Here is a 12,564-nt window from a genome sequence, read left to right as displayed (position 1 = left end):
TTAATCAGAGTGTCTGATAGAGTAGTACACTCATGGGGAAATTGCCAGAAGTCAAGATGATGCAGAAATGAGAAATGGATATTGGTTGGAAGTTATTGCTACAGGTCTCTCACTTTTCTCAAATTTCTGCATGACGCATGAGCTAGAACCATGAATGCCTTTGTCCTGGACTGTCTTTCCAAAGATGTTTGCAGAACCAACAGCCTTAGAAGATAGAGCTGTCTCCCTCTGGAGCAAAGTGCAGGTGTTCTTCCAACCTTGGTAGACAGAGATAGTGTCTGCCTTCAGAGCAAAGGGCAGGCATGCTTTACTTTCCAGTATGAAAGATTCCAATTCTCTAAGCTCTTCTCCCTCTTTCCCTTTCTCTTTTTAATGCAACCCACTGCGCATGCAGGAGTCTCTTGACCCTCTTTTGTCTTGTCCTGGGGGAATTGGGGATCAGGGAACTGCAAGACCGTGCTGGTACTCTGGCTGCTTCTACTGCTGTCCTAAGCTCCTTTGTCTCTGAGGAATGCTGTGTCTTCTGCTAGCATCCATGAAACTGAGGTCAGCTAAGTTGTCAGCTTCCAAACAGGGTAAGAGCTCAGATTCTTCCCAGTTCCTGACAAGATGTTCGTGTTTCTTTAACACAGTGAATTCTATTTCTTAGAATTTATCCTAAAGGAAACAATAGAATTAAGACTAACTTAGCCATTAATCCTTTTAATATGCTGCTGGATTCAGTTTACTAGTACAGTTGACCCTCAAACAACACAGGTTTGAACCACACAGGTCCACTTATATGTGGATTTTTTTGGGGGGGGGATATAGTACAGTACTGTATATGTATTTTCCTGAGGATTTTCTTAATATTTTCTTTTCTCTAGCTTACTTTATTGTATGAATATAGTATATAATACATATAACATATGAAATATGTATTCGTCAATTGTTTATGTTGTTGGTAAGGCTTCTGATAAGATTAAGCTATTAGTAGTTAAGGTTTGGGGAGTCGATGGTTATACATGGATTTTTGACTGTGTAGGGAGTCGGTGCCCCTACCTAGCCCTTGCATTGTTCAAGGGTCAACTGTACTTTGCTGAGGAGTTTTGCATCAATATTCATAAAGGATATTGCTCTGTAGTTTTGTTTTCTTGCAGTGTCTTTGTCTGGCTTTGATGTTAACGTAATGTTGGCCTCAATGAGTTAAGAAGTGCTCCCTCCTCTTCAATTTTTTGGAAGAATTCGAGGATTGGTTTTAGTTCTTTCTTTCTGTTTATTTTTTAACAGCTTATTTATTTATTTAGTAATCTCTACACCCAATGTGGGGCTGGAACTCATGACCCTGAGATCAAAAGTTGCATGCTCTTCTGACTGAGCCAGCTGGGTGCCCTGGTGTTAGTTCTTCTTTAAATGTTTGATAGAATTCACCAGTGGAGCCCCCAGGTCCAGTGCTTTCCTTTGTTAGGGGGGTTTTGATTACTAGTTACGGGTCTATTTGGATTTTCTATTTCTTCATGATTCAGTCTTGGTAGTTCATGTTTCTAGGAATCTGTCCACTTCATCTAGGTTGTCCGATGTGTTGGCAGACAATCGTGTTGGTTTGCAAATGTGGGAGCTCCCCAGGTGAAATCTGAAACTGGCCCCCATACATGGAGGACAAGGAGAGACTGAAGAAAGACGCAGACCTTCCCAGATTGTAGGTGGCAGTTTTAATAAGCAAGGCCACTTACATATGAGGCTCGTCTCGAGTGGCCACGAGACAAGTAGATCTCTGCACGTGTCCACCAGAATCTTAAGAGTTCATATAGAAATCTTAACGGGGTTCAGTCACACATACTGCCCAGATGGTCTTAATAATATATTACTCTCTCAAGCTGTGTCTTTGAAGTAGCTCCTAGGGTAGCAACAGTGGGCAGAACGTACATTCCAAGGATGGGGGGAAGCAGCAGGGGAGGGAAGGAGCCTCTGATTGCCTGGGTCCAGCTCATGGGTCAACCGGCAATCACATGCTCTTGGTGACCTCCTCTAACAAATTGTTCATAGTACTCTTATAATCCTTTTTATTTCTGTAGAATCAGTAGTGATGTCCCCACTTTCATTTCTGATTTTGGTAATTTGAGTCTTCCCTTTTTTTCTCACTCAAGCTAAAGGTTTGTCAATTTTGTTGGTCTTTTTGAAGAACCAACTTTTGTTCTCATTGCTCTTCTCTATTGTTTCTCTATTCTCTATTTTATTTCTCTCTGCTCTAATCTTTATTATTTCCTCGCTACTGTTACCTTGGGTTTAGTTTGCTCTTCTTTTTCTAGTTCCTTAAGATGTAAAATTCGGTTGTTGATTTGAAATCCTTCTTTTAAAAATTTTTATTTTATTTTTTTAAATAAACTCTAAGCCCAGTGTGGAGCTTGATTTCATGACCCCGAGATTAAGAGTCACCTGCTCTACAAATTGAGCCAGTCAGGTGCCTGCTTTTTTTTTTTTTTTAAAGATTTTATTTATTTGACAGACAGAGACACAGCGAGAGAGGGAACACAAGCAGGGGGAGTGGGAGAGGGAGAAGCAGACTCCCCGCTGAGCAGGGAGCCTCATGCGGGACTCGATCCCAGGACCCCGGGACCATGACCTGAGCTGAAGGCAGATGCTTAACGACTGAGCCACCCAGGCGCCCACCTGCCTTCTTCTTTTTTAATATAAGTGTTTATAGCCATACATTTCCCTCTTGCACTGCTTTCATTGCATCGTACAAGTTTGGGTATGTTTTGTTATTGTTTTCATTTGTTCCAAGACATTTTCTAATTTCCTTTGATTTTAATCCATCGGTTGTTCAAAAATGTGTGGTTTAATTTTCACATATTTTTGAATTTTCCTTCTACTTATTTCTAGTTTCATTCCATTGTGATTGAAAAAGATACTTCATATGATTTCAATCTTTTAAAAATTTATCACGACTTGTTTTGTGGCCTAACATGTTATCTATCCTGGAGAATGTCTTTGCCTTTTTTCCTGTCAGGCACACTGTGGCTTGGCACCATTCTCCCCTGGTAACCCAGATTCTAGCAATAAAGCCATGGGCTGGCAGGAATGCTGTCTGCAGAGCTGGAGAGCCCCTCAAAAGCCTCAAACCCAGTCACCTCTCATCTTAGAGGTGAGAAAACTGAGGCTCAGAGGATCAGAGGCTTCACCCATGGGCCACAGGCCCTGTACACTAAACCACTGCAACTTCCCTTCTGTCGCATCAGCAATGATCACACAGAAACAAAAACTTCCACCCTAGGTTCAGTCAACAAATGTTTGCCGAGCATCTAAACATGAGTTAAACCCTCAAATGAGTCCATGTGTGCAGGGCCCATCTACTCTAAGGCAGACCTGAACATTTTGATTTTAGGCAGTGAGAGGTATGGAGAATCAAATCCTTTCTGGTGTATTAGTGCCCATTTCATAAACGTACCAACTTGTTATCTAAGCTAGCTTCTGTATTAGGTTGACTACATGCTCCTTTTAGAAACCACAGGCACAAAAGTTGTGGACACTGAAGGCCAGCCAGAAAAGCTCACTGTATCTGCAGGGCTGGATTCTATGAAAAATAAGTACAAAGGGGGCTTTTACATGAAGCGAAAAGTCTGTGGCTCAGAGAGGCTAAGGGGGTTAACACAGAGGGATGGCCAGGCAGTTCCAACCAGGTTTTTCTCCCCAGGTGGCTGTCCAGGAGCACCCTGGCCCTGACATGGGATTGGTTCATGCAATTCAGCTGTTGGGCCAGGAAGGAATGAGCTGCCTTCTCTGACCGGGCACAGTAAGGGTAGAACCAGAGGACCCCACTCCCACCTCCAACACTGTGGCCGACTGTGGAGGTTTGAGACTTCACAGTTGGGACTCTTGTTTTAGAAAATATGTATTTATTTGAGAGAGAGAGAGCAAGCAGGGGGAAGGGCAGAGAGAGAGAGGGGGAGAGAGAGAATCTCAAGCAGACTCCCTGCTGAGCACGGAGCCCAACTCAGGGCTGGATCTCATGACCTTGAGATCATGACCTTGAGATCATGATCTCAGCCGAAACCAAGGGTCAGTCACTCAACCGACTGAGTCACCCAGGTGCTCTCAGCACAGGTGGGACTTTTGCTGTGTGATGCAAGGAACAGAGCCCACATAGGCTCCCTGGCCCATCTAGTCTGTGCTTCACCACTGTCCTGTGACATAAAGCAGAAGAGGGGATATGGTCCCACTTTACAGATGTGGAAGCCAAGGTGCAGAGAGGTGAGTAACCTGCTATGTCAGTCAGGCAATCAGTGCTCAATCAGAGAAGCAGAATCAACAGGGAATGCAGATATATTTATATATACAGGAGATACATACATATACATATATATATACACACACACACATGCATATATATATATACATATATATATATATATATATATATATATAAAGATACAAAGAGATTTAGTGCAAGGAATTGCCTTACATGATGATGGGGGCTGGTTAGCCAAGCCTAAAATCTAGATGGGACAGGCCACCAGGAATGGCAGGCTGAGACTTGGGGGGGCACAGACTGATGGTCTGCTCTCTCTATAAATCTCTATTGCTACATCATACCATGGACTACCATGGCCCCCTTTAACCCTGCAAATAGAGTCATGAGTGCCTTTAAATGAAACAAATTAGAGAAGAATTCCAGAAAACCTAGCACCAATGCAGAAAACTCATCCTGAAGATTAGAAGCAGAACAGTAGGATATATATTAAGAGATTTATTGCAAGGCATTGATTTAAGTGATTGTGGGGGCTGGAGAGACAAGTCTGAAATCTGTAGGGCAGGTGATCAGGAAAAACAAATGGGATCTCTCAGGCACATAGGGGTGGGGGAAGCTGCTATCCACAGGCAGAATTTCTTCTTCATCGGGGAAGCCTCAGCTCTCCTCCTGAGGGCTTTTTGACCGATTGAATCAGGCCTACCTGGATTATCTAGAATAATCTCACTTGCTTAGTTGACTGGTTATGGACTTTAATCACATCTACAAAATACCTTCATAGCAACACCCAGATCAGCGTCTGATTGAATATGTGGGGACAGAGCCATGTTGACACATCCAGTGACTGTCTCCCCTGCCCACAGCCACCCAATAGCTCAGTGACTCTGGATCAGCCTCAGCTTCCCCTACTTGCACATACGCTCCCACCCTTACCCTCAGGTTGCCGACGGTCTAAACAGAGGAAGAGAGGAACCTCAGGACTAGAGCATCCCATGTGTCTAACTGCAAATGCACCTGCACCATCAGTGCCTGAGATTTTTTTTTAAAATGGAGGTAAAATTCACATGACATAGATTTAGCCGTTTTAAAGTATACAATTCAGTGGCATTTCACATGGGTACTTTCACAGTGTTGTGTAACCATCACTTCTGTGTAGGCCCAAAACATTTCATCAGCCAGGAAGGAAACCTCATACCCACTGCAGTTACTCTTCAATCCACCCCCCCGCCTGGAACATTTTTAAACCAACAGTGTTATCAGGACATCATCAGGGGGAACTTGGGCGTATAAAGCCTGCCGTACTTGCTGATCCGCCAGGGGCAGAGGTGCCCTCCCTGGCGGGCAGGGGCTAAAATCCAGCTACTCTTTCACAACATTGGGGCTGTAGTTGGGTTTGACGGCTTCAGTGAGCTCCTGAGCGTACATCTCATATCTGCCGGTCATCTGAAAGCAAAACACAGGCAGATTCCGGTTTACTCACCACCACCTCTTGCCACTAGAGGGCAGCCGTGGGACAGAAATTTGTCAGGAAGGCCAGCGGGAGGACAGGACGGTTTCAGACTATAACTTAGACGAACAACCCCTGTGTGGCCACTGGGTACTGATTCTAGCGCTATAGCAAAGATCACAGATGCTGAGATGACTCACACACACTGGCCCCTCTTGCTGGAAGACCTCTGTGACCTGTCCTTCCAGAAGGTGTGGCCTGCCCCGAGGTAGAAGGGAAGAAGGCTGTCCTGAGGTCTTGCAGAACCCCAGAAGAACAGCCTACAGCCCAGAGAGGGGAGTGACCTGCTCCAGGTCTCCAGGCAGCAGTGGAATTTGCTGGGATTTGTACCCTGGACTCCTGGTTCTGGGTCTGGGGGAGAGTGTGGGCAGGGCTGGCAAACCTACCCAGGGTGCTCACACCCAGGCATTCCCTCCCTCCTTCCCAAAACCCCGACAGGAGCTCAGGCCCATCACCATAGTTTGGGGCGGGGTGGGGCTTTTGCATTCAAAAAGTTACCGATGAGAAAACATTCTGTTTATTGTGTGGAATCTTGCATTAATCTGAGCTTCCCAGGAAGAGGAGAGCCAGGCCAGGAGACGTTCATGTGGGCAATGCCTTATTTGTCTGATGAGGATCTGAGACTCAGGGAACATGCCCAAAGACCCATGCTCAGGTAAACGGGGGAGGTGATTCCTCCCGGACACGCTGGGCAAAGTCATGCAATCATGAGGACATTCATTTGCATGTATAAGTGGGTTCTGAGTTGGTAGAAATACTGCTGGACACGAATGCAGCAAACTCCATCTGCATCCAGGATAAGAGGGCATGTTCCAGGGGGCCAATGGCTGCCACCACCCCATTCCAGGAGGGTGGGCACTTCTGCTCCTCCCAGGACCCCTGGTGTCACGTGTGTTAGGTCTCAAAGGCCACTTGAGACCTTCCAGTTTTACAAACAGGCATACTAAGGCCTGGGAGCAGAAAGGGCTTGCTTAGGGTGACTGAGAGAGGCCGTGGCAGAGACGGGCCTAGATTCCATTTCTATGTGTGACCCATTTCCCTCTACTATCAAGGCCTAGACCATGGGGCCAGGCCACAGGCAGAGCCAGACACCCACATTTATCTTGTGATAAGTGCAAATGCCTGGAAAGGAAAAAAAGGATTAGAGAAGCTGATCCACTCTATTCTCCGGACAAATGAAATTGAGATTAATTTGTTTGAAGGCGCCCAGAATCTAAATCAGACAAGAGGAGAATTTATTAAGGTCTGCTGCTTGGGCATCATTTGACCCAGTGGCTCCTCCCTCGCACACCAGCTCTGGGAGGAAAAGACCGGGTCCTCTGCTCGGCTTGGAGCCTCATCTGGCCGCTCCTGAGAGCAAACCCAGCAGCTGTGGTTTCCAGCTCTGAGAGCAGTATAGGGGTCCAAACAGAGGAGCAGGGCAACAGCAGCGGACTCAGGGACCCACCTTGAAGTTCCAGATGTCATTCACCTGCCGGCAGAGGTTCAGGTCAAGCTCAGCAACCAGCAGCCCGTCCCGGGTGCGGGAGAGCCCGGGAGTGCGGCTGCTATCCGGGGCTGCCACGTAGCTCGAGCCGTAAAAGTAGCCAAAGTCCTGGTGAGCTTTGGAGGAGCAAAAGAAAGCATCCGTGAGCTTGTGCAGGCAGAGAGGTAGGCATATCGAGCGACACCCAGGACAAAGTGTCCGTGCCACCCTCCCCACCCTCCCCGGCATCCCCATGCCACCTCCTCAAACAACCTGCCTCCCTCCTCAGGCCTGAGGCTGAGCAAGTTCCTACAAAAGTCACCCTCACAGCCCTCACCTCTGCCCCTGGGAACATTCTTAAAGGTCATCCTTGTAGAAGTGTTAGCCCTTACTCCCAACGTTAGCCACCCACAGCCCAAGGGAGTCCTATAGCTCTGCAGGGCTTCCTGTGTGATCTGCTTCCTATGGTGGCCCAACACGGTGAGCTAGAGGCTCTGCCCTCACTTGCCTTCCCAGCTGCGTCTGCCGTACCTTCCCTCCATGCCTCGGTCCCCTCACAAGTCAGGTGGTGCTAACAGCTATGGTGTAAGGAGCAGGGCCTAGCAGGGGCTTGGACACAGAAAGCACCCAGTGGACCTCATTTCCCTGCCTCACTGCACCTCTCTCTGCAGGGAGCTAACTGGGATTGGACACTCTGGACCTCAAGTGAGGGGATCTGGAACCCTTTTAGGAAGTGCTTTTCTGGGAAAACAGACCTGCTCAGTCCTCTTTGCCTTTTCCAGGGGATCCCCTAAGCTAGTTCTGAGACCTCCTTGGTGGGCCCTTGCCTTCCACATTCTTAGCCAGAGAGGTGGGACCAGTGGGTGGGGGATTCCTACCAGAGGTGAGGTGGTATCTGCCCTCAGATCAAAACAAGCTGCGGTCTGAGGAACCCAAGGCAGTCTATGCTGATGTTCTGGGACATTTGTGCAGCTTGGGATGGGGCGTGGTGGCAGGTGAAAAGGACAAAGGAAGAGAGGGAAGGAGATGTGTAGGGTGGATAAAGCACCCCCTCTTTCAAGGGAGCCCACAAAAGGCTCTTCCATGTCTTCTAGGCCCATCTCCTTACCAGTCCCGGGGGAGGGATGGAGTCCAACCCAATACCATTCAATCCCCAATTGGGGAATGAGGTAGTCACAAGCCCAGGACCCAGCCACAGTCAGGCTCCCACACTGTGGGCCACGAAGACGAGAGGAGAGCACCCCTCTGACAATGGGTCACATGTGCAGACCACAGTCTGTGGGGTAGACCCTGCCCAGAGGGGGCAGACAGAGAAGGGGACAGTGAGGCCCACGCCTCAGCTGCAGCCAACCACAGAAATTCCTGGAACATACCTTTCTTCCCATCTCCAGAGGTAAACTCGTTCGGGAAGCACTCCTGTGAAACAAAACCGAGGTGAGGCAAACCCACAGGCGGCACTACCAGCATGTCCCACCGCAAAGTCCGGCTGAGGGGGACTCAGGGGAGCAAGTTACAGGCAGAGAAGGAATGGCCTGTACTCGCCGGGCGATCAACAAGTACTTATGAAATGTCCCCGCTGAGTCGCCAGCACTGGGCCAACACAGGCGGCCAGCAGGGAATTTGACAGGCAAGGTAAAAACCCCGACTTTGTCTCTGCGGAGTTTATAATCTGCTGGGAGGGGAAAAAAAAAAAAAGACGTTGAGCAGAGCGGTTCTCAGGCCTGTGGAAGGCGGCTGAGGTTTGTCTGCCTGGGAAATAAAGCCCCAGCCTGGGGTCTCTGAGGGGACTAAGGGGGTGCTCACACACTGCTGTCAGAACTTCCCCCAAAGCCTAACGGAAACTACCTCAAGCCGTGATGGGGTTACACAGGCTAATGAAAACACTGAGTTTCTTCATGTTGCCAGAAATTGGACCGACTTACTGTAGATACCTTGATTATCTCAGCCTGAGCAGATGCTCTGATCAGAGTTTGACATCCGATTAATAAGAATGAGGAAGAGGATTATTATGTAATGAATGCATTGTGTTTTGTGGTCAAGTTCACTCAGTGCATGGGTCAATGGGGAAAAATATGAAACAGGAGGGGCACCTGAGTGGCTCAGTCGGTTAAGCGTCTGCCTTCAGCTCAGGTCATGATCCCGGAGTCCCGGGATCAAGCCCCGCATCGGGCTCCCTGCTCTCCGGAAAGCCTGCTTCTCCCTCTCCCACTCCCCCTGTTTGTGTTCCCTCTCTCGCTCTCTCTCTCTAATAAATAAATAAAATCTTTAAAAAAAAATTAAAAAAATATGAAACAGGAGACTTGGTGGGACAGGGTGAGAGCCTTCCAAAACAGTTTCAGCTACAAACCCAAATAGACAAAAACAGAAGAGAGACATAGTAATACCTTTAAAAGGAACAAACCAAGCCAGTCTCCCCTCTTCTGGGATCCTAGAATTTGTGGCACGCACACAGGGACAAGGACAAGAGGTGTGTGGTGTCCCCACCGGGGCCAGCAGACAATTGCTTCCCTTGTGGCCTTTGCTGGTTGAAGAGGCCAGGCCCCCTCTAGGCAGGCAGCTTTCCTAGCAGCTCTGTCCCCTCCCCAGCACACCTGGTTGACCAAGCCCGGGAGCCCAGCCAGACCGCGGGGACTTACCTTGCCCACTCGGTTGATGGCACAGGTGAAGCAGTGATTTGCAATGGCTGCATTTCTGGCCTCAACTGGCCACAGGGACTCACTGTGAGGGAGAAGCGAGAGGAACCAGGTGGCTGACTTCCCAGCCAGACGGGCTGGGTGCTCGGTCCAGAGCTACAGCCAGGCTGCCGGCCTTCTCAGCTCTGCGGCAGGGATGGCCAGGGAGACTGGTGTGGCTGCAGGTGTCCCCAAACCCACGGGCAGGCCAGCTTGTCCCATGCTCAAGCCCAAGCAGCCTTTTGGGGCGGGTCTGCTGCAGGCCAAAGCAGCCCTGAGCCACAGTTTTCTTTTCTGAAACTTCCTGAAAGGGATATTGTAAGGACTGACCACACCGGTGAAGCTTCTAGAGGGGGCTGCATGGCAGAAACTCCATAACTGCTAGTTCTCTCTCCTTCCCTCCTCCTGGGTTGGGTGAAGAACTCACCTTCCAGGCCGGTCAGGGCCTCACCTGGCAAATGTCAGAAGGGAGCTGGGGGCCTAAGGGCTCATGCACAGCCCTCTGTGGGCTCCAACTGCTGCCCTAATCCCTATCCTGCTCTGTTGCCTTGCAAAGCAGTCCCCAGAGCAAACAGAGGAAACCTGAAAGGAATTTAGGTAACTGGAAAGGGTAGTAGATTCTGTAGCAGGTGTCATCTCCCCTGAGCCGGTCCCCATCTCCCAGTGCCTTCCTGTTTTCCTCTCCTGAATCCCGAGACTCTAAGCAGAGGCTCCTTGGCCCTCTTACTGGCCCAGAAAGGAGGCACCACAAGGGCACAGCTGAGCTGTGGGCCTTCCTCAGTTCGGCGCCCACAAAGGTAGGATAGGATGGGAAGCGATATCCCAACTGAAGACCCCGTCCTTCTCCGGCCCACCAACTACAATGTGCCATGGAGTCCAGCGGGCCTTCTTGTCACTAATTATCTCTTGTCTGAGGAACAACATCATTAGGATTCTGGATTGACAGGTGTAATGCCCACTTAGAAACACTAAGTGACTGGGAGCAAAATGCCCTGGAATCTTTCTTCCTGTCAGTGTGCACCTGGTTTAAACCGGGAGTAGGTGGAGGGAGTGGGTGCTTGACAAGCCTAATTCTCAGGAGGATTCACGAGTCTGGAAAAAAAAAATCACAGGCTTGATTGAGGGGACTCATTTGCTGCTTTTTTTCCCCCAGCTGCTAAGCCAAGCTGACAAAACTTTTAAGAAAGGATTTTTATAGAAACACACCCGTAAAATGACATTTTCAGGAATTAAATAGACAGTTGCAGGGTGAGTGCCATAAAACATCTTTCTTGCAATTCTCCTGGGAGGGTACGTTGCGTAGGACTCAAACCCACAGCTGGCAATAAAACTTAGGCTCTCCAAACAAGCAAGGGAGAGGAAGCTGGAGGTTCATGAGAGCCCAGCGTGTGCGGGAATCACGGAGAGCCCACTGGGGGCATGGGGACATCTGCCTTATTCCCAGTGTGGCTACACTAGCCCCTAAAAATAATCATGGTGGGAAGAAGACACGCATTGAAGGTATGAAGGCACGACTCTCCTATTCACACACATAATGTGGCCGAAATCTTAGACCACATGGGCTGCATGGCGCCGTCAGGACGACTCTGTTCATCAAAACACACTTCAATTCTATTGTGTGCTTAGAACTGTGGGACCCCAAAAATGAGTGAGAATACCCCACCAACCCACAGAGCATGTGGGAGTCGGGGGGACAGGACATGCCAGAGAAGGGATGGATGGTTCCAGAAGCCATTGTTTATGTGCAGCTGGTGGGGATTTGCCTGACCTTGTGCTGAAAAACATTCACCATCAATTCCATAAATAATCATTTATCATTTTAAGAAAACCACCCAGAATCCCACCATCCTAATAAACCATCTGTTGTAATTTTTCCACACTCCACATCTATCCTTGGCAAGAAATGTTTACAGAGCTCTGACCGCAGCCTGGAAACATCTTTCTTTGCTCACAGGTTCTTGTCATGAGGCTGCATTATCTTCAGAATGACTTTTGAGTGGCTGTGCACTAACATGGAAGAGATGGGCTGAAATTTACCTAACCCTGACATTTCTCTCACCTCTAGCTCTTTTATTATTATAAATAAAGCTGCCAGAAACATCTTCATGCATACAGCCTTTTCCTCCTCTTTTAGACACTCTGTCAGGTAAAGTTTTAGGAGTATAATTATCCGGTCAAAGGGTGTGAACATTTTGGGAGCTCATGAAACATACCACTTTCCAAAGGACCTGTTATCGTTTTAACTGACAGCCTCATCATACCCTTGAAAGGCACGAGTTGGATGATTGTTGGTTGAGAAAGGAAAATCAATAATTTTTAATAAGCCTAATAGGCTGCTGAAGACGCAAGCAGTTATGTGCATATTACATTGAGGTGCTTCTGGGTGCTTAATTGGAGCTAATAAAAGCCCGACAGAATAAGGTCAGGGATGCGGCCGTCTGAGCCTGAGTCCTCAGCTTTGCCTGCCTTGGCCCAAGAGCCAGTTCAGGCAGAGATGCTCAGCGCATTGGCTTCAGGTTCCTCGAGGGACCCCTGCAGGTAGTTGGCGCTTGCTGAATGCCTTACACATGGCTGGCAGGAGGAGGCTGCTCCAGGGGGCTGGCCCGGAGGTTCTGCCCAGGTCCGGATGCTGGATGACCACTAATTACCCTACGTCACAACTGCCTTTGGATTCTGTCATAGTAACCAAGCT

The 12,564-nt window shown here is 48.6% G+C and overlaps 1 protein-coding gene across 1 annotated transcript in view; it reads right to left on the bottom strand.

Moving 5' to 3' along the window:
* Positions 1 to 5,536: 5,536 nt before the first annotated feature.
* UPB1 (beta-ureidopropionase 1) overlaps positions 5,537 to 12,564 on the bottom strand; it is a 29,557-nt gene continuing 22,529 nt past the window's right edge. The window contains exons 7-10 of the mRNA XM_032397642.1: positions 9,837 to 9,918; positions 8,574 to 8,616; positions 7,183 to 7,337; positions 5,537 to 5,671 (exon numbers count right to left, since the gene is read on the bottom strand). Coding sequence (XP_032253533.1) covers positions 5,588 to 5,671; positions 7,183 to 7,337; positions 8,574 to 8,616; positions 9,837 to 9,918 — 364 coding nt within the window. The 3' untranslated portion in view covers positions 5,537 to 5,587. The remainder of the gene's footprint in view (positions 5,672 to 7,182; positions 7,338 to 8,573; positions 8,617 to 9,836; positions 9,919 to 12,564) is intronic.

The sequence above is a fragment of the Phoca vitulina genome, unplaced genomic scaffold, assembly GCF_004348235.1.
Source record: "Phoca vitulina isolate PV1807 unplaced genomic scaffold, GSC_HSeal_1.0 scaffold100, whole genome shotgun sequence".
Classification (NCBI taxonomy): domain Eukaryota; kingdom Metazoa; phylum Chordata; class Mammalia; order Carnivora; family Phocidae; genus Phoca; species Phoca vitulina.
The sequence above is the reverse complement of the archived record's forward strand: the minus strand, read 5'-3'. Positions and strand labels throughout refer to the sequence as shown.